We start from the raw sequence: 26,800 nt of genomic DNA, 5'->3' as shown, positions 1-26,800 counted from the left end.
GGAACAATTTTTTTCAAAGTCTTTTGTGGACAAGCTTTCTGACTTTATTTCTGTCTGCTTAACCACTTAGTCTAACATTAAAATCATTTGGTTGCTGCCACTTCCGCTGGTCACATTGGTTCAGCTTAACAACGTGAGCTTTATTGTCAAGATTTTTTGATAAGGCATCATCTGTTATTTTCCAAAGTAACCATTTAAAAAAATAAATAAAACTTACTGGAAGTCTTCAAAAGTAGAAAATAACACATGCTTTGTAGTTGAGGAATATAAAACTCTAAGAAATTTTAGGATGGGGAGGGGAAGGTGTTCACAAATTTAAGGTAAATTTAAAGCTTATTTTAAAAGCCATATTTTTCATATTTTAGATATATTCTTAGTATATATTGTGAAGGAAAGATTTTTGTATTGCTTTTACTTTTATTTTTTGTACAGGGTCTTACTCTGTTGCTTGGGCTAGAGTGCAGTGGTATCCTCACAGCTCACTGCAACCTCAAACTTCTGAGCTCAAGGGATTCTTCTACCTCAGCTCCCAAGTAGCTGGGACTGCAGGCACATGCCACCACACCCAGCTGATTTTTTTTTTTTTTAATTTTTTGTAGAGATGAAGTCTTGTCATGTTGTCCAGGCTGGTCTTGAACTACTGGTTTCAAGTGAATCCTCCCACCTCGGCCTTTCATAGTGTTAGGATTATAGGCGTGAGCCACTGCACCCAGCCTGTATTCCTTTTAAATGTCCTTATAGTTTAGGAGATGGGTGGTTAACTCAGAAAGGGAATTCCATAAAATCATCTGTATTCTTTCTTTTTAGGCATTTTGCAAAATATCATTTTTCACAGTTTCAAACATTTATACTCACAACTGAACCTGAAACTTGACTCCTTTAGTTAATATAGCTTTGGTTTGATCCTTAAAATGATTTCAAATATGTTGTATTGGAGAGTAGTATAGGGTAAAATCCCTTTGGAAGGGGATGGGGGGCAGATAAGGGACACCCTATCCTCAGCCCAAGTTCCCCTCATGTGACATTCAGTCCCGAACAGGATCGGGTTTGCATTCTTACTTCAGAATCTTTTGCTGTGAGAACAGCATAGCCTATTTTGTGCCTTATGTAGAACTGATTTTTTTTTACCTTAGTCTGTTGTATCTGATATTAATATTGTTACACAAGCATTTTTGATTAGTATTTGCATAAATTGGGACACTTTTGGTTCAAAGTAACAGAAAACCTTCACTCAAAGAGGTCCATTGGAACTCTTTAGAACCCAGCCAGTCCCCAGCCTACAAGGCTTAAATCAGGATAAGCCCAGTTCCCTCTGTGGAGTACTGCTAAGGTAGCTCAAGCTCACTGCTGCCATTGAGTTCTCTCTTCCTATCTGATGCCTGAGCATGTATCTTCCCTTTTTTTGATGTTATAAATTATTTATATATTTGTAGTAGGTGGGGACCCAACTGTGTTAGTCTAGACTGCTAAAAATTAGTACAGCTAATTTTTTAGAAGTTGAGAATTACCTTTATTTTAGTCAATATTTAAAATATTTTAGAATTTAAGATGACTTCTTTAGTGCTGTCTTTTGCCATTTGCCATCTATGGGTTTTTCAGAAAGTCATGTAAATTCTCTGGGCTTTACTTATCCGTGTATATAATCAGGGTTTTTGAAATTTTTCTTTATTACCATCTAGAAGGCTTAAGGCTAAATAGTCCTAGAATAGCAGCTATAAGAAACAAATCGACCTTGTTCTTGCCCCTTACTTGGTTAAAATGTATTCATCTTTCACTAGAACAAATTAATGATAATTGCATGCTTAATTGTTTGGTTCATAGAGCCTAGGTCCACAGATTTCTGGCATAAAGTCAACACCAAACTTCCAGAAATTTTTTTGGATCTAATGAGAAATATGCTTTCATACAAACTCTTCCGATAAAGTACTAAACAAAACTTTCATTTTATTAATAAATCAAGTATAATCCATGATGTGATCACTAGATATTATAACTAATAAGTTATTATTTTGTATCTTAATGTAGGTGAAGAGAACTGGTCTTGTGGTGGTGAAAAACATGACAATTGTTGGTCTCCACTGTTCTAGTGAAGATTTACATGCTGGGCAAATTGCTCTTATTAAACATGGGTCAAAGTTGAAAAACTGTGATCTTTATTTTTCCAGAAAACCATGTTCTGCTTGTTTGAAAATGATTGTAAATGGTAAGTGCAGATAAGGCTTTGTTGGGGATTAAGAGCATTTATCTGAAAGCAATCAGTAGGAAGAAATTTGCCAAAAACCACAGAGATAATTTAGAAATATAAATACATATCGGAAAATAGTTTGACATAGTGTAAGAGGAAGAGTCAGAAAACATGGATTCTAGTCTCAACCCTGTGCGTTCACCAGTTAAATGACCCTCGGTGTATTAGTAGACTAATGCTAGCTGCTGTAACAGTTAAGCCCCAAAATTTCAGTAGCTTAGGATACTAGATATTTATCATCCGTGTACTAGTCCAACACGTGTTGCTGAACAGCCGGCAACTTTTCTCCATGTGGTTTATTCATGGGCCTAGGCCTTGTCTGTCTTATTGTATTATCATTTCTAGGGCCTTGATCCTCTGTGTCCAGAGGCAGACTGAGGGAGAATAGAGAGGACATACCTGCTTCTTAAAAACCCTGGCTAGAAGTCACGTACATCATTTCCATTCACATCCATTGTGGGAACTGTAGTCCCTGGCTGGGCAGCTGTCTTCCAGTGAGTGCTCTATACTTTTGGAAGGAGGAGCACAAATGTTTGATGTTTAGCCATCCATCTCTGCCACTTAGGCTACTCACTAAAATTGTTTGTACTTATGATTATATTTTGTACCCAGGTAAGTATGCAAACCATTCTTCCATTTAAAATAAAATATATGTATCTTGCACATAGGTACCATGGCAGATCAAAAAAATTGATGTGGTTCCTAATCCTTTTCCTCAAGGTGGTATTTAGAGTCCAAAATAACAATTTAATGTAATACATCATCTAGTACCAGATGAGTGATAAGTCATATGTGATCTCAGAGGAGATCCTTGAAGATTGGCATGTTGTGAAAGGCTAGTGCTTAAGCTAGATCTTAATGGGTCAGAAGTCAAGGAAGAGAAACACATTCCTGGTTAGGGAAATAGCACATGTGGAGTCATCAAGCTGTATAAGAAGCAGGGTTCTGGGGTCAGTATTTGAAACAGGATTATTATTGGAGAGTAGTGGCAGGTGGATTATAATGATAGGTTGGGGCTTTAGTAGAGAAATTTGAAAAACCGTATAGACTTTGGACTTTATCTTATAGAACAGAGTTCCTACACCTGTTTTGAGGAAGAGCTATTTTTAGTTACATCAAAGTCTTAAGAGTAATGGTTAGATCTGTGTTGAAGTCAATGCCTTGAGCTACAAGTGGCAGAACTTATAGAAGAAATGGGTCACATAGCTAGAAGCCCCCTTCCTGCAACAAGTAATTTCCAGCAGGTTGGTATCTATGGTAGTGATTTGATTCTATAATATAATCTCTCAACTTCAGTTACCAATAAATAGAGAAGATGGGCATGATAGTAGTAGCAGCAATTTTTTTCCCCTTTTCCCAATTAACCGGGCAGATTGGATATTTATTTTATCACTGTGCTTAACTGACCTAAAATTCCTTTCTATAGATAATGTGGAGCCATTGAAGATTTTTGAGAAGGATGTAACATGATTTAAATTTTGTTGTTATTGAATTGGAGCAGGGAGAAATTAGAGATTGGGAGCTTGATTAGTAGACTGTTGCATTAGGCAGGGTATAAAATAGGGTTCAGATAGTGGCATTGATATATAAAGGAAAGTATGTGAAAGAACCAAAACATTTATTGACTGATCTGTTCTAGAGTCAAGGGAGAGAATGAATAAAAGATAGCTGTGTGTTGTGCCACGCTGACTGTACTGAAAGCACTCTTAATAGCCTTGGAGCCACGAATGAGAGAGAATAGGGGAATGCAGGGAATTTGTCACTGCTTGATGGCTTTGAGTTAAGACATTTCATCCTGGCAAGAGAGATAATGAAGTGTGGAAAATCGGGAAAGCCCTGCAATGGAAATGCTTTCATGTTGGTGTTAGACCCTTGTCTAACCATAAAACAGAATTGCTATGTTAGGTGAGGCTTTTAAGCTAAATATTAAAGATATTTGCAAAAATTTAAAACAATGCCATTTTTCTCACTAATTTTTGTTGTTTTGGAAAATACAGGTTTTTTCCACAAAGTATTATTTATACTAATGTGTAATAGGTTATTGTTATTTTAATGGATTAATAAATACTTTAACATTTTGTTTTAATTTTCTAATGTAGTAAATATCAATAGATATATTTTACATAAACTAAGCTCTTTTCGGTCCTGAATAATTTAAAAATTCTAAAGAGTGTAAAGGGATCCTGAGATCAAAAAATCTGAGAACCTCTGATGGAGCATTTGCCACTAGTACTTGAATGTTTGTCTAAAAAGTATTCATCCTCTCTTCTTGAATTGAGGATTATTGGGAACAACTAAGATACTTAGACGAAAGGTTCCCTGTCACTGCTGGTTAGGAAATGGATTTTGAGAACTGGAACCAGAGGGAAGGTGAAATGCAACCAGAGTGACATGAGGGTTTCAAAATTGCTTTGCAGCACAAGCCACAGTGAGTCAGGAGTAGCAGGGAGTAGATACAAATGTTCACTTGTTTAACTTAGATTTTTTACTTCATCTATTATTTTGAAGGTTAGAATACCCTGGGGGCCATCTGTCTATTTGCTTCTGGGCACAGTCACAAAAAAAAAAAGTCTCTCCTAGCTGAAATTACGTGAATTACATGAGATGCTACCAAAGGGGTCTCTTTGTTGTAAACTATTCATTAATTGACTAACATTTGTATGCTTAACTATGTATAAGGCATCTCATCGTTCAATATCAAATACAAATTAAAATATTTTTTCATGTTTGTTATCCAGTTATGTTTTCTCTTTTGTAAATTGTTCATATCTTTTGTCTCTCTTGAGGACTTATTGTTCTTGTCAGTTCATATATGCTCTTAATGAATTAAAATCTTTTCTGTATATTAAAGATTACTAACCTTTCCTCTGTCGCATTGATTGAAAAATGTTCCCTTTGTTGTTTTGTCTTTAATTTTGTGGACTTCAAAAAAAAGTTAATATTGCCCAGCCAGCACCACCCCAACATCACATAAGAATTTTTCCATGTTTTAAATTCTTTGTGGACATTATTGATACCTTTTATTATGAGGAAGACCATAATTTATTTAACCATTCCTCTATTTTGGTCATTTAGGGTTATTACTGTTTTAAAGAATGCTATACTAAACATACATACATGATTTTTTTCTATTTAGAATATTTTCCTAGAATGGCTTCTCAGAAGAATTCTGAATCAGAGGACAAGAGCATTTGTAATGCATGAATGAATTGTTTATTCCAGATACAAAATTCTAGACAGTATCAGTTGTTGGCTGTAATATTTTGAAAATTAACCATGGAGGACCCTGGTATATATTAGCACTGGCCTTTGGGACACACTTAGCAAAACCAGTGATTCCACAAATGTCTTCTCATGGGATCTGTTAGAGGTCAGCTAACTTTTTCTTGAAAAGGCCAGATAGTAAATATTTTAGGCTTTGCAAGCCATATAAATGTCTGTTGCAGCTGCTCAACTCCGCCATGCAGAAGCAGCCAAAGAGTATATAAATGGGGTGTCTGTATGCTAATAAAACTTTATTTATGGACACCAAAAATTGAATTTCCTGTAATTTCATGTCACAAAATATTCTTTTGATTTGTCCCTCTATTTAAAAATGAAAAACCCATTCTTAATCTGCAAGCTGTACAAAAATCAGCAATGTCCCGGATTTGGCCTGTGAATGGTAATTTGCCAACCCTTGGGCTATATAATAGGTGACATGATAATAGACATTTATTGTATTGGGGTCTTTAGATCTACTGCAATGATAGGATGGATTTATCAAGAAAATCCAAAGTCTACCATGTATCAGATAATTACCTTTTATATTTTGTATTTCAGCTGGAGTTAACCGAATTTCATATTGGCCTGCTGATCCAGAAATAAGTTTGCTTACTGAGGCTTCTAGTTCTGAAGATGCAAAGTTAGATGCCAAAGCAGTGGAAAGATTGAAGTCAAACAGTCGAGCCCGTGTGTGTGTCTTACTTCAGCCTGTGGTGTGTTATATGGTGCAGTTTGTAGAGGAAACCTCTTACAAATGTGACTTTATTCAAAAAATTGCAAAAATATTGCCGGATGCTAACATTGACTTTTATTCTGAGTGTAAACAAGAAAGAATAAAAGAATATGAAATGTTATTTTTGGTTTCAAATGAAGAAATACATAAGCAAATACTGATGACTATAGGTTTGGAGAACCTGTGTGAAAATCCATACTTTAGCAATTTAAGGCAAAACATGAAAGACCTTATCCTACTTTTGGCCACAGTAGCTTCCAGTGTGCCCAACTTTAAACACTTCGGATTTTATTGTAGCAATCCAGGACAGATTAATGAAATTCACAATCAAAGTTTGCCACAAGAAATTGCAAGGCACTGCATGGTTCAGGCCAGGTTATTGGCATATCGAACTGGTGAGTTACATGCTTAGTTCATAAATTGGGGCTGATTGGTTGGGTTGGATTTGTCTCTGGAGTGTTCATCTCATCTATGATAGAGTTCATTTACTCTTAGATGCTAAATTTTGCTGTTCATACAATATAGAGAAGTTAGACCCTGTCTTCCAGCAGTTTTAGGATTCCAGTGGCCTTATATTCAGTACTATATTTATAAATCAGGACCTGAATATCTAGGACCTTTTTGCTCTTACGATTTCACTGTTCATTGAGTCCTTCACTAAAGATAGGACAGAAAGAGAAAGAGGACCAAAATCATCCATTCTTGTTAAATCTTCCATATTTTGTATGCAATATTTAATAAAAACTTTAAAAAATCTTTACAGTAAAAATATTAAGTAAATTCAGTAGAATAGAGGTTCTCAACTGGCAGCATATCAGAATCATCACTGAAACTTCTATAAAAGGTTTAGATGCTACAAACTTTAACCCAGACCTATTAAACCAAGTCCCTAACCAGGTATGAAATGGGCCTTTGTTTTTTTAAAAGTTCTGCAAGATATTCTGACATTCAGCAGGGTTGATGATCCCTCAGTTCTCATTAAAGAATTTGATTCAGTAGCCACAAACTGTATGACTGCAACAGTATTGTGTAAAAGACTGATTTAATGTAATTGTATTGTCGGTTACATATTAATCTCTTTGCCAACTCCAGCTTTGTAAAGAATTTTTCCAGAAACCATTCAAAAAGACAGAAAATAAATGGGAGCAGCTATTATAGATATAATTCACTAATTCCCCTTCGCTGATTAGAATTCAGCAGAACCCTGTGTTCCAGAGTAAGATTGGAGATGTGAATCTGCTGTTCTTTTGCTTGATCTCAGTACCTCTTGCTTCTCATAGAACACCTCATCATACTGCCTGTGATTCTAGTGTTTAAAGATAGTATATGTATCAGTGTGCAGATGGGGAGAGGGGTTAAGAAAAAAAGGGATACCGAAGGTACAGATATAAATTTGTATATATATTCTTTGTTAGATAATCTATAGTTATATTTCAAATTATAAATTTATCCTATTACTATGCAGTTTTGTACCTAAAGCCATGTTTATGTATTTGATAGGTAGTTTAAAAGATTTTTCAGGGTTGTTTCTGGATGATTTTTTATCTGAAACTCAAATCCTGAATAGGATGCAACTCTGCTGTCATGCACTCCACTCCACTGTGCGCTCATTTAGGAAAGAGACCATGTCTTAATCATCGTTTTTTCCTTAGCACTAAACACAATGTGTGTTGAGTAGATAAAAGAAATCTTTTTGCCAGGCATGGTGGCTCACGCCTGTAATCCTGGCACTCTGGGAAGCCGAGGTGGGAGGCTCGCTTGAGGTCAGGAGTTTGAGACCAGCCTGAGCAGAAGTGGGATCCCGTCTCTACCAAAAATAGAAAAAAATAGCCGGGCGTGCTGGCACTTGTCTGTAGTCCCAGCTACTCTGGAGGCTGAGGCAGAACAATCACCGGAGCCCGGGAGTTTGAGGTTGCAGTAAGCTATAATGACTGCCACTGCACTCTAAAATATCTTTTTATAGCCAAAGATATTTATCCACAATAAGGTCCACAATGCCTTATCCAGAACCCTTGGAGCCAGATGAAAAGGAATTCAGAATGTTTCAGATTTTAAAAAGGTAATATGGTACATATGCTGTTATATGGCACTCCCAGTGGGGTCTGGAACAGTACCCTACAATCAGACACATTAATACATATGGAGTAAAAAAAAATATGAATATTTTCACTAAGCAGAAAATTAAGGGCTATAAATAACTCAATTTGGGTCAGGTTTGGACACAAAAGTGCATCAAACTGTTTAAAAAAACATGATATAAGGGATTTCAGATAAGGAATTCTGGACCTGTAATTCTTCATTGATAATTAATAACAATGACCATTTATTGAGCACCTACTATGTGTCAGGCACTGAGCTACGTGATTCCTGTACATATCTCACTTAACATGGAGGGCAGTCCAGCAAGGCTGATATCCCCATGATATAGTGTGTTTCCAGTTACTCAAGTTTTTAATTTCACACTCTTCAGTTTGGTTTGATGACTTTGTTTCTTTCTAATTAATAGATGAAGATACCATTTCATCAGACCATGTCGTTTAAGAATATACACATGATTAAAATGAACTCTGAAACTTCTAAAAATAATTGAAAGTGGGTGCTTGGAATTGCTTTTCGAATGAGGAATAAAGAGGATCCACAGAGGTGTCATTAAAAGTATGTTTCTAGAATACCTAACGTGGCCAAAAAAGTGCAAAATGTTTAGACTCTTACGGGAGAAAAGAGTAGAAGGGCATCACAGCTACCTTTATAAGGATTGAGTTTTGACCTCCTTTGTGTCCTGTTATCCCCACTAGAGTAGGTGTTTTCCAAAGCTAAGGATTGTCTTCCTCCTGGACCACAGTATTGATGAAAGTAGGATAGAGTAGCCAAGAAAGTGAACTATTTTAAGTCATAACTCGAGAGAGTCCCAGATGTTAATATGCCTAAGGATCAAAGGGGGAGCACATGAGAAATGCAGATTCTCGAGCCCTGCCCACCTCCCTCGGAGAGGGAGGATCTCTGGGGGATCTCTGTGGAAGCCAAGAGTTTACCTTTTTAACAAGCATCTAGCGATTTGATGCAAGTGGTCTATGGAGCAGGTTGACAAACACCCTCATGACCACAGGATCGGGAGCTAAAGTAACCACACGCCTGTGTTCCGGAGCAAAGAGTTCTCTGACTTCAGTGATCAAAGAGCCCCAGCAATTTGGCTCAGTGATCATACTTGATCTTTCCTTCAGAGCTGTACAGAGAAAACCCTGTGAATGACCAGATCATACAGAGCAGTTTCTGTAAAAATTACAGACATAAAAAGATGTTTGAGACATTACCTCAGTCTGTCACCAGCCTTAGGGCTGGATGAAATGGACTTCATTTGATATGAAAATTTATTCCTATTTGAAATGGTAACTGGTAGAGAATATTATCATGGCATAATTAACTTTAGCTAGGCAGTAAAGCTGCAAGCTGATGGAAAATTCACATTTTTTACCCTCCTGACAAGGTTTAGTCTGTCCCTAGACTGAAACAGAAACAGTGGCTCCTGAGAATAAGAAAACATAACTTGAAAAATACTTAGTGTTGGTGATAGGAAGAGTGGGATCTTAATACGAAGAATTTCTATTTTAGTTTTTCATTTGCCACCTCGGATTTATGTGTGAATTAGATAAAACTTTACTTGCAGTAAAAGTTTTGGTTTTGTAAACAAATATAATCTATGTCTATAACTTCTGCCACTTGCCTTAGATATGCACATGAAGCAATTGATTTACATTCTTGCCCCCTCATGTTAAACTCTAAAGGTCTAGGAAGGAACAAAATTTTGTTTACACCAAAATCCCTTTTCCCTCCACTGTATAGGAGTAAGTCATCCTGTGTACTCTACCCCTCAGCATCAAGTTCATTTCCTTCGGAGCACAGCACATATGGATTGCTTGTTTCCTTGTCACTATGCTGCTCCCCCATCCAGCTGTAAGTTGCATGAGGATGGGGACTACTACTGTTTGCTTCACCACTGAATACTCAGCCTCTCGCATCCTTGGCACCTATGAGGCACTCAATGAGTCGACATCTTTGTTAAGGAATTCTTGATGTCAAAGGGTCGGGTGGAGGAAAGGCGAGTGGGTTGATCTGGAGGGCTAAATTTTAATCACTTAATTTCTCTGCCTGTTTTCTCATCTAGAAATGGAAATTTTATCTGCTTTGCCTGTAGGGTAAAATGAGATCATGGATAAAAAGTGCTTAACATAAATTATACCAATGCTTTGTGGTATAATTTTGAAAACCTAAGCTTACTTGAACTAGAAACGGGAAATTTTTTTAAGGTTAACTTATTTATAAGGCATCCTAGTTTTTAATGCAATAGTGGCACAGATTTTCTTTGTACTTTTCTCGAAAAGGAGGTATTTAAATGTTAACATTGGAAGGATTAACTTTTAGGAAATTGTAGGGTGAAGCCCCGGGTTCACTTAATCCTCCCCAATATGAAAATGCTGCAGGGTAAGTTCACATTAGTCCCTTATTAAGATTTTGATAAATACTATGGTTTTCATAATTAGTGTATATTTGTCTTAGAAACTTGAAATTCAACCTAGTGTAGAAGGTGAAAGTAGATCTTTAATACATAGCATTTCTATTTTTTTTAATATTCTGTTTCAGATTAATGGTTTTAGAAAGTACAGCTTTACTTGTTGCAAAGGTTTTGGTTCTGCAGGGAAATTATAATCTTGTTTGTTTATAACTTCTGCCACTTGATTTAGAAATGAGCATGATAACTTGGCATTCTTTCCCCCCTCAGGGTAAACTGAAGGTCAGGGAAAGGACAACATTTTGTTTAAATCAAAAATCCCTTCATGTACCTTCTAGTGATAAATAAATAGGTAGGTAGGTAGATAGACAGATAGGAAAGTTCATAAAGATTTGTTTATGCAAAACAAAATACCATCCCCATCAGACTGACAAAAATGCTTTTACCATTCTTTTTAGTGATGCTACCAATGTTTAATTAGATATAAGAAAGTGAAAATCTTATATACTATCTTTATTTCAAATATAGATTGATCTAACCTTTTGGGATAGAAAATAATTTGTTAAAATCTATCCAGAGTTTTACAAATGCTTATACACTTGGATTCTATATTTTCATCTCTAAGGAGTTATTCTAAGAAATTGAAAATTTTGAAATTTGGACAAGGAACTCACAGAAATTTTTCTGTCTTTAAATTATAATTTTAATAAAAGTTTTATGTATTTAAGGTGTACAATATAATGTTTTGATATATGTATACATAATGAAATGATTACTATAGTCAAAAAAAAGTATTGTTCATGATTGTATTAGAAGTTAGCAAGAACATTTTCATAAAATGTCTTTTCCATGATTAGAGTGTAGAAAATGCTAGGAGAAGACAAATTTGGTTGTTGTGAACAGTTATTATATGAAATCCATAAAATTCAGAAACCTTTATTCAATTTCATCATCTATATAAGTAGTCATTTAGAAATTGCCTTGCTAGTGCAGAATCAGTGAACTTGCCCTTAGTTCTGGTTACAGCTTCGAAGAGAACTGACTGTGGGCAGCACCATTTCCACTACCCTCCACGTAAACATCATGTGTGATCCTGTCCAGTTATTTGGAACCTAGGTCCCATGCTCTATACTTCAAAGTATTTATTTTAATACTTGTATATAATTAGTGAAGATGTCAAGGATTGGTGCTACATTTATGAAATATGTTTCAGTAAATGTTTATCATTTTTGGGAAAATGTATTTCTGAAACTAATAGATCATTGGTTTTTGCTGAATTAAATGCCGTATATCTTTCAGAGGATCATAAAACAGGAGTTGGAGCAGTCATTTGGGCAGAAGGGAAATCTGTAAGTATGAAAATAATTCTTTAAATATTTAACCTGGATTTTGTGTATGACATCACATAGTTCAGTGTTCAGTGCATGACATTTTACTGACCCATTGAGATTAATATTTTTGTAATAGTGCATGTACTCTGTAAACATTTGCTCATTCCCTCAACAATTTTCTAGATAGATGCAGTCATTCGGCAAACCTTTATTAAATACCTTTATAAGTGAGGCACTGTGCCACGGTGCACATTGAGGATTTAAAGATCACATTTTCTGCCTTTCATGGCCTCATAGTCCAGTGATGGAGACAGAGAAGTTAAAAAGAGACTGGTCTATAAGTGTAATTATTATATAGCCAATACTGTGAGAACATACAGGAAAAACCTCTACTCTGCTTGGAGAAGTGAGTGAAATATTCTTAGCAAGAGATTAGTCCTGAAGAATGAGAGGAGTTCATCAGACAGAGCAAGTTAGTAGGGGTAGGAAGATAACATGCAGAGGTAGGGGTGAAAGAATGTGGGAAAATTCCAGTGATTTGGCACGTTGGAGTCCAGAGCTGTATGTACAGTAGGCAATGAATTGGACTGGGCCACGAAGAACTCTGTATCCCCCGCAAAGACTTTGGACTTTAGACTGTGGCATGTCCTAGCACAGCATTAACCAGCGGAAATAAAAGGCAAGCCACATACAGAATTTAAAATTTTCTAGGAACCACGTGTAAAAAGCTTTTTAAAAGTCCAAAAATCTTACTTCAACATGTAATCAATATATAAATTTTTTAATAACAAATTTTTATTCTGTATTTTTTGGATTTCTGTATTTTTGGGGTATTAAGTCTTCAAAATCCTTTGTGTATTTTATATTTTTGGCAACTCTCTAGACTAACTGCATGTGGATAGTGGTGACTGTATTGGTCAATGTAGTCCAAATATTTTAAGTGGGAAAATTATTTGATTAGATTTGCATTATTTGATTATAATTGCATTATAAAAAGAATGAAGTGGGTAGACAGGAAATAGATGAATAGAAAAGAGATGATGAGACCTTGGAGTTATGGGGATGGGTTAGGAGGGCGTGGAATCAGGAGGTATTTAGTAACCATATAGCTGACTGAAACAGGAACCAGAATGTTGCTCCAATGGACTTTATAGCAAATAATTTGACAATTTGCTTTGATGTTTCATAAGGCCCTCAAGTTTAACCCAGCCAATACATTCAGTGTCTTCCTTGCTATCCTGCTCCTTCGTCAGTGGTCAGCATCTCACTCCCTGTTACTCCACAGAGGCAATCCCCCCATGCAGTGGATTCCACCTTCAGAATGCCTCTTGACTCTGCGTATTTCTACCCCAACCATTAACTCCTGCTAGAATAGATTCCTCTGCCAGAAATCCCCATAGCATTCTGTGCGACTCATTTGTGACACTCACCACAGTTAAAGTTATGTGCCCTGTTTCTTACCCTCCCCAGATTATAAGGTTCACGAAGGCAGGGACTCTTCTCTCTTGTGCACAGCTGTTTCCCCAGTGCCTGCCACAGGCCTGGCCTATGATTGGGACTCTCGTTTGTGTTGAAGTGAATGCTCAACAGCCTTTTGGCTTAACATCTGGTTCTTAATTACTTTGTGGAGAATTTCAGTTTCCAGTTATCTCTAGTGTAGGCAGGCAGCGTGGTAAAGTGGAAAGACATATGGGTTGGAGTCAAGCAGCCTGGGCTTGAATTCTGGCTGTGTTACTTACTAGTTTTGTGACCCTAGACAAGTTATTTAACCTCTCTTGGCCTCAGTTTCCTTATCTGTAAAATGGGGATAATAATAGTACTACTCTCTAGGTTGTTTAGAGAACGGATCAAATGAAATAATGCATATAAAATTAAGCATGATGTTTGACATTTTTTAGTAAATGCTCAGGAACATTTGTTAATTAGACAATATTTTATTTGCAGGCTTTTGTTGGCTCACTATAACATTATTTTTATTAAGCTGCTACAGTAATGCATCTGTTGATACTATCACTTGAGTAATTGTAATATATTGAAATTTAATGAGGTTTATAGCATATTCCAGACTATCATAAACTTGTCATTGATGAAATATTTCATTGTAATAATCGATAAAGCATTCATATTAACAACTAATATGCCATTGACCGAGAGAAGTAAGAAAGAGCCACTGAAGTAAGAAGTTCTGTGATAATATATTACATATAATAGAGGCCAAATAAATACTGAATGTTAAAGGGAAATGCATTTTTTATTTTTGAACTCAATTACAATAGCACATTTGTAGCCCAACAACAGAAATTGTATGTTCAAAGTATTTTTAAAATTTCTAACGTGTTAACCAGTGGCACAGCACAGAGCATGTAAGACATTAACACTCACTTACTGAGTACCTGCTGTGTACATAACATTCTAACATGTGTACTTTAAGGGATAGACAAGAAGAATAAGACATGATTTCTGCTCTCCAGGATCTTATAATCCATTTGTCTGAATCAAGCGAAACAATTTGTGAGTTCAATAATGTAGCACTTAATTTAATTGCTAAAACCAAGGACTGCTTTGAGATTTAGACTAGAGCGGGGATCAGCCTTCTTGGAATTTAGCTTTGATAAGACCACACTGCAATAAGAGGACCTGATATTGTAAATTTTTTTTGACGGCTCAGTTAGCCTTAGAAAATTGAATGAAAGGCCGGGCGCGGTGGCTCACGCCTATAACCCTAGCACTCTGGGAGGCTGAGGCAGGTGGATCGTTGAGCTCAGGAGTTCGAGACCAGCCTGAGCAAGAGCGAGACCCCGTCTCTACTAAAAATAGAAAGAAATTATCGGGACAACTAAAAAGATATAGAAAAAAATTAGCTGGGCGTGGTGGTGCATGTCTGTAGTCCCAGCTACTCGGGAGGCTGAGGCAGAAGGATTGCTTGAGCCCAGGAGTTTGAGGTTGCTGTGAGCTAGGCTGATGCCACAGCACTCTAGCCCGGGCAACAAAGTGAAACTCTTGTCTCAAAAAAAAAAAAAAAAAGAAAAGAAAATTGAATGCATATTCTTTACACAGAGTATGATAACAACCTTTAAAAATATGTTGCAAAGTGCCTTTTCAGAATGTTGAAACTAACGGTTGTTGGTTTTCTCACTTTCATAGGGAAGTTGTGATGGAACAGGTGCTATGTACTTCATAGGATGTGGTTACAATGCTTTTCCTGTTGGATCTGAGTATGCTGACTTCCCCCACATGGATGACAAGCAGAAAGACAGAGAAATAAGGAAATTCAGATACATTATACATGCGGAGCAGAATGCCTTGACGTTTAGGTATGACAGTCTTTTACATGTACTTTTCTTTAAAGTGGTAGCAAGGCTTAGTTGAAATTCATTTTCTTTTAGTTGTAATTTATTTCCTTTTTCAAATTCTAAGAAATTTTCTTTTCAGAAGTATAACTTTGGTAAAGCTTCATCCTCACTGCCAGACCTGAGGCCATTGTCATAGATTCTTCAGGCCTTCTAATTTATTAAGTCTTTTTTTTCTTCCCTCTCTTTCCAATACGAAAGTTCTGAAGCCTGAAGTTTGTCCTTTAGGGTCTTGCTCAGCTTCTCCTATTTCTGGATGTTAAGATATCCATTGATTTCTAAATCTGGAGCACATATATTTATATTTATGAATACAGTCATGTGCCACATAACGTTTTGGTCAACCACAGACCACATATAGGACAGTGGTCCCATAAGATTATAATGGAACTGAGAAATTCCTATCACCTAGTGGCATAGCCATAATGTCATAGTGCAAAACATTACCTTTTCTATTTGTAGATACACAAGTACCATTGTGTTATAATTGCCTACAGTATTCAGAACAATAACATGCTGTACAGGTGTGCAGCCTAGAAGCAATAGGGTATAGCATCTAGGTTTATAGAAATACACTCTATGATGTTCACACAACAACGAAATCACCTAACAGCATATTTCTCAGAATGTGGTCCCATCGTTAAGTGACACATGATTGTACATAGACTTCATTATGAACCAAATTGCCTTAAAAGAGCTTTTGTTAGAGATTATAACATTACCGCCTTCTAATGTTAATTTGGATCATTTTCACAAACACTTCTCAGCCTTTACCATTAAAGGGAGGAGGTTAGGGGGTTAAAAAACTGAGTAAGATGTGGCTCCTGTCCTTGGAGAGCTTCTGATGCAGTAGGGGATAGAAGAGTGCATCCATGTAACGGGGCCGATTCTGTGGGAGAGGCCAACACAGTGCTGTGGACATTCAGGGGCTATTATAGACAAGAGGGGGAGTGCAGAGGAAAGCTTTATAAAAGATCTGGCATTTGAGATGAGCTTTAAAGAATTGCCAGGACTGTGGCAACTGGAGATGCTTCCTTGAAGGGAAGACCATTCTTGCTTCCAGCATAAGCAGTAGTCTCAAAGTAGGAAAATGTGTCATGTGTTTAGGGACATGAATATGCCACTTAGGCTGGAATGTGGACACCTGGGAAATTCAGCTTTTGTTGATAGGTTGGGACTGGACAAGAGGAGATGCTGAGTTCAGGCTGTATTTGGTAGTAGGAATACGAAATGGCTTTGGCAGAGCCGTGCTCTGTAGATCATGTGGGTAGCAGGGATATTGTTTTAACAGACTAGATGCCTAGAACTCTGTTGCCCTAGTCCAGGGGAACAGAAATGAGAGTCTCCTTTCTAGGAGGTAGATACGGAAGGCTGGCAGAGGGGGAATTGAAGACAGCTGGCAAGAGCAGTGTAAACCACAGAACCTGGAAGTCAATCCTCATGGCCTCAGATGAGAGCAGCCCTTAGTCCTGAACTATCCCCAGCATGCAAAATTTCACCAAAGATCTCCTGTTCTTTTCCTTGTCCTCTTCATTACAGATTTGCTTGCTTCATTTTGTAGAGGTGTAAATATGTCAAATCCAAACTTTTCTTAACTAAAATTATCCTATGACAGGGAAGAGGTAAGAGAACTATGACCCAAAACATAACTTTAATATTAATTTATTTAATTAGTAGACATTTATTAAATATCTATTAGATACCAGATAGAGCTAGGTTTCTTGGATACCATGAGTTAATGTCTGATCACACATGGTAGCTCTTAAGGAGGGTGTTAGCTTTAATCTCTAATTCCAGTATTATAAAGAGGTACTTACTTAGAAAGCATTGTTTTCCTTTTTATGTCTCTCTCTCTCCGTCTCTTTCTCTCTCCCTCTTTGGTGTCTGCCTCTTTCTGTTTTCACTTACTTGTAATCTGATACTGAGGATCTTAGAATCAGTAAATGATTTTTGGTTATAATAATTGTCATGTTCATGTTGTAACATTTTATTAATTTACATATTTTGAACATTCACTAATTCAGCAAGAATAAGGTTCGATGATTGTTGTTTATAATGTAAATCTGTTTTTAAAAATAGCTTAGTTTGAGTGTTTAAATATTTCTCTAAAAAATAACTTACCCTTTCAGAAACTACCTTCCTAATATTTTACAAATATTTTCGTAGGTGTCAAGAAATAAAACCAGAAGAAAGAAGCATGATTTTTGTGACAAAGTGCCCATGTGATGAATGTGTACCTTTAATTAAAGGTGCAGGCATAAAACAAATCTATGCAGGTGACGTAGATGTTGGAAAAAAGAAAGCAGACATCTCCTACATGAAATTTGGGGAACTTGAGGGAGTGAGCAAATTTACAGTAAGTAGATATACATTTTTTCCAGGGTGTGCTTTCTACTAATGTTTTAGGTACCCAGCTGCATATTGTAAATTAGCAATTCCTACCTTTTTAAAGGGTTTCAACAAATTATTATCATTGGATTTATTTTTATGTGCAAGCACTTAACCTAACTACAAATGTTCAGCTAAAGATCCCTGCTTTATGAACTTAAAATCTCTGTAGAGAATTGTACGTTGAGCTTGCATATCTTGAGCAAATGGGCCCTTTGGTGCCATCTGGTGGCTGACAGAAGAAAATCTTTGACTCGCCTTTTCCCTTGTCCCTCCTTTCTGTCCTGCCTGGATTGCTAGATGGAAGGGAAAATAGTTTCAGATCACCCAACAGATGGGGAGATGCGCCCACACACAAACACACACACATTTCTCATGAGAAAAATCAGGAAAAAAATAGAATTTCCTACTTGATATTTTTAAAAAACCTCTTTATATTTCTTTGCTATTTAGGTTTTTTAAAAAACTTTATTTTGAAACGATCTTAATTAAGCATACAGAAAAGTTATAAAAACACTACAAAGAAGTTTTTTTCCCAGAAGTTGTTGACATGATACCAGATCACCCTTTATTTCCTAAAATAAAGAATAACCACATAACTACAATACAACCACAAAAATCAGGATATTAACATTGATACATTACTGCCATTATTCCACAGATTCCAGCCAGGGGTCACCAGCTGTCCCAGCAGTGTTCTATATAGCAACAGGATCATACATTGATTTTATGACATCCAATGATTTAATCCCGGCATTTAATGTAACATTTATATACTGGAATTTGCAGTGGGTAGAAAAAGCATATAACTAACTATTTATAAATTTCAGTTTTACATTCCTGTTATATGCATCAGTTTGAGTCCAGGGTGCCTGGAACATTTATATACACACACTCACACATATATATATATAATTTTAAATATAGGAATGTACTGTCCAGTTTTTGTGTGTATATGAAATATCATAAATTTTAACCATTTTTAATGTTTTCAATTTTTTTTTATTTCTAATTGTTTTACAGTTTCTAATTAGTCAGAGAACTCTCTAGTTCTGTGTTTTTGTTTTCTGTCTCTTCATTCCTCCTGAAGAATGTAGAGAAATAGGTTTTTCAAATTCTTTTCATAAAGTGACCTAGCTCTTCAGGATGATGAGAAATGGGTCATTGTGAATTCTGAAATATCTTGCTTATTGGTAGGTCTTAGTAGCTTTTCATTTACAAAGAGAATGAAGAAATGAGAAGGTCGCAAAATAGGGCAAGAGAAGCAGAAGGAGGCAGGAGGACAAAGGGAGGCCCCAGGGGCAGAGACGGGAAGCAGAAATGCCTCCTGGGGCCAGACCCTCCCAGGAGTTATAACCCTACTCAGGTACTTTTCCAGGGGAAGGATGTACTCATGGTTGTTCTCTGTTCTTCCCATGCAGTCTAGCTGTCCAACCTCTCACCCTTGCCCTCATCTGGCCTGGCTTGAAATATTATGTCGATGGTTAGCGAAAACACCTAGTTTTGTAAATTCCAGTGATTAATACATACTAGTATTTGTTCTAAATTTGAATATTAATAATTATTATATTCTTACTTTTAGACTATTAAAAGTGGTATGGGCCGGGCCTGGTGGCTTATGCCTGTAATCCTAGCACTTGGGAGGCCGAGGCAGGTGGATTGTTTGAGTTTAGGAGTTCGAGACTAGCCTGAACAAGAGCGAGACCCCGTCTCTACTAAAAAAATAGAAAGAAATTATCTGGACAACTAAAAATATATAGAAAAAATTAGCCGGGCATGGTGGTGCATGCCTGTAGTCCCAGCTACTTGGGAGGCTGAGGCAGAAGGATTGCTTAAGTCCAGGAGTTTGAGATTGCTGTGAGCTAGGCTGACGCCACGGCACTCTAGCCAGGGCAAAAGAGCAAGACTCTGTCTCCAAAAAAAAAAAGAAGAAAAGAAAAAGTGGTATAAGTGTCAGTAAATTGATATTTGTTTTTAAGATTTAAGGTAAATTAATTTTGTTTGAAAGATTTTTACTTTTCTTTTTGATTTGTTGTCATAGACCTTGAGATAAGTGGTGGTGTAGCAAACTAGGCTGGGGGGCAACACTATTTTCTTTTCTTTTTGAAATGGGATCTCACTATGTTGCCCAGGCTGGTCTTGAACTCCTAGGTTCAAGCAGTCCTCCAACTTCTGCCTCAGAATATTACACAATATTCCAACCTAACATATTTAACCATTCCCCTGTTGTTGGACTAGATTGTTTCTACATTTTTACAGATATAAAAAGACTTTTTATGAATATCCTTAAATGTAAATTCAAGATTATTAGTTTTTAATTTTAATTCTGCTGAAATTAAGATTTAGAGATTTTAGAGTTTAGGTGTATTTCTAAACATGCCCCTTTTTTTATTTTTGGTAATTTCTTATGTAACTTCCTACCCTTTATAATACTCTTTTTTCCTTGATGCTAACTCTGGCCATCTCATTTCTATAAGTGTCCAACCAATTCTAGATGTTTCTCCTTCATAAGGACTTTTTATATGTGGTAAAATGTTTGTCTTGTATCTCATCCCCTCTCAAGGCTCACAATGTTAACTATTTAATCTGATGAACTAGTTGAGGCTTATGGAAGAGGCTCCCAGAAAATTGGTACTTAATCTTGCCTCCTGAGATAGTGGCCTTTTTGGTTAAGTCATTAGTGACTTGGATAGAGATTCTAGCCAGGTAAGAAAGGAAGGGCTGTGCTATGAGATACTGATTACTCTCCATTTTTCTTTTCTGCTGTTCAATCTTCTCTGTAATATCTGAGAATCTTCAGGCTTCCCTATTTCCTTCGGAATGGTTGAGATGGAAAACTATATATAATCAGAGGAAATATGATATGTGATATCATATGATATAAAATGATATGATATGATGTAAATAATAGTTTATATGATATAACAACATTAAAAGGCAAGGTAATCTTGGTCATATTTTCATTCTTTGATACTTAGGCCTTCTCTAGCTGTTATAAGGATCTGTAGGACCTAGAGATAGAACATGATGTGGTGTTAATTCCATAGGGCTGGGCATGGGCAGGCCCGGGTTCTAATGCTATCACTGCCTGTAGTTATTGTGGAACTTGGGGCGAGTCACTCCAATCCTCTGGTCTTCCACTTCCTTACCTGTAAGATGAATGTAAAGGAACTTTCAGGTCCCTGCTTTCTCTAAGAGTATCAGCTCTGATCCCAAAAATCATATCATTTAGGGTTACTCAGGGTGGTATTATTAGGACTTTGTTGATACAGACATGCTAACTCGTTTTCCTTGTATTTTTTAAAAGCTGTTTTGATATTTAAAAGCAGGATGGTGAAATTTCATTTATTAAATCCTTTTAAACACATAAATAAAACGTCTGTGCCCTCTTACAGTGGCAGCTGAATCCATCAGGAGCTTATGGTCTTGAACAAAATGAGCCTGGAAAGAGAGAAAGTAAGTATTTACAAATCCCACATTGACATTAACTTTGTTGCTGAGGAGAAAGGATACATGATGATTTTAATGATCTGGTGATGGAAACTGTGGTGTTAATAGATGGAGAATATTCTTTTTGCAAGTTAAATTTTTGCCATTCAATTTGTTCATAAACATCTACCATAGGTTAGGTGTATGAAAAGTGCTGATTACTAATTACTCCTATAGAACCTACAGTTTAATACAAATAATTATGTACAAATTAAATGTATATGAAACAGTAGACAACAATGCTCTTCTATACCAAAACAAAAGCTTCTTGGGTGGTAAGAAAGGAAAAATATGTATAATTAGTATGGATGGGTCTATGACCAAATGATGAATATAGATACATTCTTCTAGGGTAAAACCACATTTACCCAGATTGGTCAGAGAATAGAAACATCCTGGTTACTTAAATAATCTGGTTAAGAATCATCACGGCTACCATCTATGAATTACTAGTTTTCAAAACTTTATTATCTGCATACTGACACAGATATTTTGAATGCAATATAATCTTTGGGAAATCTTACAATTCCTTAGGCACATAATTTTGGACATTAGTGCTGTGATATTATTTAAAAATAGTAGCTATGTTATCTGATTGTTTGGATTCTAGATAAATGGAAGTTTACTATAAGTTTTCTTGATAATAACAATGTAATTTTTTTTTTTTTTTTTTTTGAGACAGAGTCTCACTCTGTTGCCAGGGCTAGAGTGCCGTGGCATCAGCCTAGCTCACAGCAACCTCAAACTCCTGGTCTCAAGCAATACTACTGCCTCAGCCTCCCGAGGAGCTGGGACTACAGGCATGTGCCACCATGCCCAGCTAATTTTTTCTATATATTTTTAGTAGAGACAGGATCTCACTCTTGCTCAGTCTGGTCTCAAACTCCTGAGCTCAAACAATCCTCCCGCCTCGGCCTCCCAGAGTGCTAGGGTTACAGGCATGAGCCACCACTCCCAGCCAAATTTACCCTTTTGAAGTATAGAATTCAGTGGTGTGTAGTATATTCACAGAGTGGTGCAACCATCACCACAGCCTAATTTCAGAACATTTTCATCATCTTAGAAATCATTGTGCCCATTTGCAGTGACTGCCATTCTCCCCGACCCCCAGCCCTAGGCAACCACTCTTTAGGTTTTTATGGATTCTTCTGTTCTGGCCATTTCATACAAATGGAAGCATACAGCGTGTGGTTCCTTTCCAATTTTTGATTACAGTTGAGAAATAGAAACAGGAATCAACAGATGAATGTCAAAACACCAGCTTTGTTGCTAGACTGGGGCTTGACCTTTGGCCAAATTAGTCTGTCAACTCAGCGGGAACTTGCTGCTGGATACCCTCACAGTGTCAGTAGCAGGGACAAAAAACAGAAGGGAGACAGGCAGCGTGACTGACTACTCTCAAATGCTCTTCCACCGCATAGAACTGGAACCCAAATAACTCATAACAAGCATTCTTTGTAAAGAGTCACAGGGCTTTCAAGAAAATCAAGAAAATGCCCAGGAACCACCCAAATTGCCCTAAAAAAAAATTGAGATAAGAGGATGAAACATTTTGTAAGAATCTGAATAGGAACAGTAAGCAAACACAAAGCCAGAGTTACCTTGGGGACAAATGTCTATATAATCTGGGCCCTGGAGAGTCAGTCTGGGGTCTGCTGCAAGGTGGGTGAATGAGGCTAAGGCTCCTACATGAAGCTGGAGGTGCTCAAAGGAAGCTAAAATGCTCCCACTCAGGTGCACCTCCTGGCTCCTGGCAGAGGCAAGTGCAAATTCTCTCAGGCCCACAGGATATAATAAAACATGAGTTCATAATTGAAAAACCACCAAACACAGAAGAAAATATACCACTGTGAGTGAGAGTGAACAGAAACAACAAGCAGCATATTTAGATTCCCAAGGACTTCGTGTTTTGAAGTTATCACATAGAGCTGTGGGCCCCAACTGCTGGGCTGTGGTCAGTACTGGTCTGTGGCCTGTTAGGAACGGGGCCACACAGCAGGAGGTGAGCAGCAAGCAAGCGAGTGAAGCTTCGTCTGTATTTACAGCCGCTCCCCATCACGGGTATTGGAGGTTGCATAGATAAATTGTCCTCCATGAAACCGGTCCCTGGTGCCAAACAGGCTGGGGACCACAGAAATGGTATAAAATGTTTAAGAAGTAAAAGATGCCATTGAAAAATTGAGCAAAGAACAAGCCATTATAAAAAATGACCAGGCAGCTAGGCACAATGGCTCATGCCTGTAATCCTAGCACTCTGGGAGGGCTAGGCAGGAGGAATGCTTGAGCCCAGGAGTTCAAGACCAGCCAGAGCAAGAACAAGACCGCATTTCTACTAAAAATAGAAAAAATTATCTGGATATGGTGGTACGCACCTGTAGTCCCAGCTATTCAGGAGGTTGAGGCAGGAGGATCACTTGAGCCCAGGAGATGGAGGTTGCAGTGAGCTAGATTGTGCCACTGCACTCCAGCCTCGGCAACAGAGCAAGACTCTGTCTCCCCGACTAAAAAAAGACCAGGCAACTTTGAAAAGAATCGGGCAGAATTTGGAGAAATGAAAAAATATGATGGCTAAAATAAAAAACTCAGAGATAGGTTCAGCCCCTGTTTATTAATGGGCATGCTTGGTAGTTTGAGTGGCATAGCTGATTAATGTGGGGCACTGCCCCATGACTGCAGGGCACTGAGCATCCCTGACAGACAGGGCCGCGCACACACAGGGGCAGGAATAGACTGTTTAATATGTAGTGCTAGGAAATGGGTTATCAAAATGATATTGAATGCTTACCTCACATAATATGCAAAAATCAGTTCCATATGAGTTAAACACAAGAGGAAAAGGTAAACTTTTTGAGGTGTTAGAAGAAAATATAAAATTTCTTTTTGAAATTTTAATTGTATATAGAGTATACAGAGTATACTCTTGCATAAAGAGTATATTTGAAAATATACTCTTTATGACCTGGAGTAGAAAGGATGACTTACACAGGACACAGATAGTGTTGACTACAGAAGAAAAGATTGAGAAATTAGAATACATTCCAATTAAGGACTTCTCCTCTCCTAAGACGTTGCATAGGAAGTGAAGAGATCAGCCGTCCACTGGAAGAGTATGTTTTCCACACATGATAATGAACTGGTTTCCATAATATGTACAGAAGTCCTACAGATTGATAAGAAAGGAAAATTTAGCAGAGAATGGGTAAATGTTAGTATTTCACAACAGAAGAAACACATGAAAAGATGATCAAACTCATTAGTAGCTAGAGAAATGCAAATTAAGATCACATTGAAGCAACGATTTGCACATTAAAGTTTGCCATTACCAAGTTCCAGTGAGGCTATGGATCATTAGGAACTCTTGTATGTTGCTGGTTGGAAAATTTTACAACCACCTTGGAAAACAATTTAACAATATCTTTATAAAGCGGAATGTGCCTATACCCCATGCCCCAGCAGTATTTCTAAGTACGTGCCCTAGAGAAACTCTTGCATATTGTATAAGAGACAGAGAGACAAAGAATTTATTGCACAATGGACTACCACATAGCAGTGAAAGTAAATGAACTACTGCTACATTCAAAAAGAAGCCAAATAGTATATTATTTAGTATACATGGTAAAATTATTTTTAAGAAGCAATGGAATGATAAACACAAAATTCAAGATGATAGTTACCTCTGAATGGGGATGGGATGAGAGAGAGAGCATGTGGGAATTGGTGATGTTGTTTGTAGTAGTTAGGTTGGGCAGTGGGTTCATTATTCCACCCTGGCCCCCACCCCACCTTATGTAAACAGTTTTATACAGTTAGTGCAAATTTAAGGAAGATATAATCCTTTTGGGGGCAGTAGATTCTTGAGTGTTCATTTTATTGTTAGGCTTTAGAACGCCAATCTCTAATTACATACATGTGCCTGTGTGTGTTTATGTGTGTGTATGTGTTTCAAATATTACATAATAGGATGAGAGAGAGAGAGAGAGAGAGAGGAAGAGGAGGCTTTCCAGATTGACCTCTGGAAGGCGAGCTTAGCCCTGACCTGGGTATCCTTAGGGCAAGGAAACAGCAGAGTAGGACACACAGGCTTTGAGGGCGGGCAGATCTCTCAAAAGACAGGAGCAAGAGCCAGGAGGAGACTTTTGCAGGTGGTGCATACATTCTTCGTCTTGACTATGGTGATGGTTTTACAGATGTGTATTTACGTCAGAACTCATCAAATTGTAGACTTTAAATATGTGCAGTTTATTGTGTATTTTAAACATGTTAGCTTTATTGTACAAATAAAGCTGTTAAAAACAAAAGCCAAGAAGAGGTTGAAGCCAGACTTTTCCCAGCCTGCCCCATCAGTTAAGTCTGTCTTCCTGGCAACAGAGGAGTGTTTGCATGGTGGGGAGGTCCCCACACCCTCCCTACCCACACACGGGTCCCTCTTCCCTTTGCAGGATAGGTAGGTGCATTTTGTTTTTTTCAGCCTAATAATGGGGACTTTAAAAAAAAAGTTTCATGAATTATTTGCCATACCCTGTTTAGTAAATCCAGTTTTTAAAAGGTTAGATACTGTATTGCCTAAGAGTGAGTTATTTAGAATCAATTCTTCACAGTTAAGAATTTGAAGATAAAATAAAGTGAATATTTCTTTAACGTAAGCATTGTTTTGCTTTTACAACCTATGTGGCTGAAACAAGTACCCATGTGTTTGAAGTGAAGTTTTCCTGACATGAAGTTATTCTTCAATGCTAGACAGAGTGTTGAGTGCCATCCCTCTGAACGAAGAACAGCACCAAAACAAGAAGCTGTGTCTCGGAAACCACTGAGAAGGCCCGTCTACATGGGAGTGAAGGACTCAAGAATTTTTTTATTGCACTTCTAAAATTCAGCCTTGTTAACTCAGAAAATAAGGGTGGATTTTGCAAATAATTGAAAAGTTTTTTAAGGACACTAATTTATTTCTAGGATATGAATAATGTAAATGAAAATATTTTTAGATTTATGTATGTGTTTTCAGAACATAGTGGTGTGTTCTTTGATTACACTAAATGAGGTAGCAATAATTTGAGACCAATGTAATCACTAACAGGGATTGATTTCTATTTATCTTGATTTTGTGTTAGCCAATTTGAAAGGGGCTGGTACACTGGAGGTCACCCTTCTGCAGGGAATCCACACCTTTTGAGAAATACTAATTCCTTTGGATTACGAGGGTGACAGTTAGTAAACTGCTCCAGGGAAATAAATGTCATCTTCTGTGACCTTCTAGCTAACCAAAAGGTCACATTTATACCCAAAGCTTTCTAGTAGGCAGAATTTACTTAATTAGGATGACTCAAAAATAAAGTTGGTGGACTTGGTCTCCATTTTAAAAGTATATATTTTTTAATGTCAGTTTCTCTTAAATCTTTTTCAATGTATGTAACCACAATGACTTGTTGGATGAGGGTCCAGTTATATCACTGATTTGGGGTGGCAATAGGAAGAGAATATTACTCTTGAGACAGT

The 26,800-nt window shown here is 37.1% G+C and overlaps 1 protein-coding gene across 3 annotated transcripts in view; it reads left to right on the top strand.

Moving 5' to 3' along the window:
* CDADC1 (cytidine and dCMP deaminase domain containing 1) overlaps positions 1–26,275 on the top strand; it is a 35,241-nt gene extending 8,966 nt beyond the window's left edge. For 2 of the 3 annotated variants that reach the window (XM_045567129.1, XM_045567131.1), the window contains 7 exons: positions 2,026–2,203; positions 6,068–6,637; positions 12,049–12,098; positions 15,225–15,394; positions 17,597–17,786; positions 21,214–21,274; positions 26,045–26,275. In XM_045567129.1, the coding sequence (XP_045423085.1) occupies positions 2,026–2,203; positions 6,068–6,637; positions 12,049–12,098; positions 15,225–15,394; positions 17,597–17,786; positions 21,214–21,274; positions 26,045–26,118 (1,293 nt within the window). In that variant the 3' untranslated portion in view covers positions 26,119–26,275. Of the gene's footprint in view, positions 1–2,025; positions 2,204–6,067; positions 6,638–12,048; positions 12,099–15,224; positions 15,395–17,596; positions 17,787–21,213; positions 21,275–25,989 lie in introns of all 3 variants that reach the window. The other variant, XM_045567130.1, reaches the window with a different exon arrangement.
* The last annotated feature ends 525 nt before the right edge of the window (positions 26,276–26,800 follow it).

The sequence above is a fragment of the Lemur catta genome, chromosome 13, assembly GCF_020740605.2.
Source record: "Lemur catta isolate mLemCat1 chromosome 13, mLemCat1.pri, whole genome shotgun sequence".
NCBI lineage: Eukaryota > Metazoa > Chordata > Mammalia > Primates > Lemuridae > Lemur > Lemur catta.
This window is presented reverse-complemented; position numbering and strand designations above follow the sequence as displayed.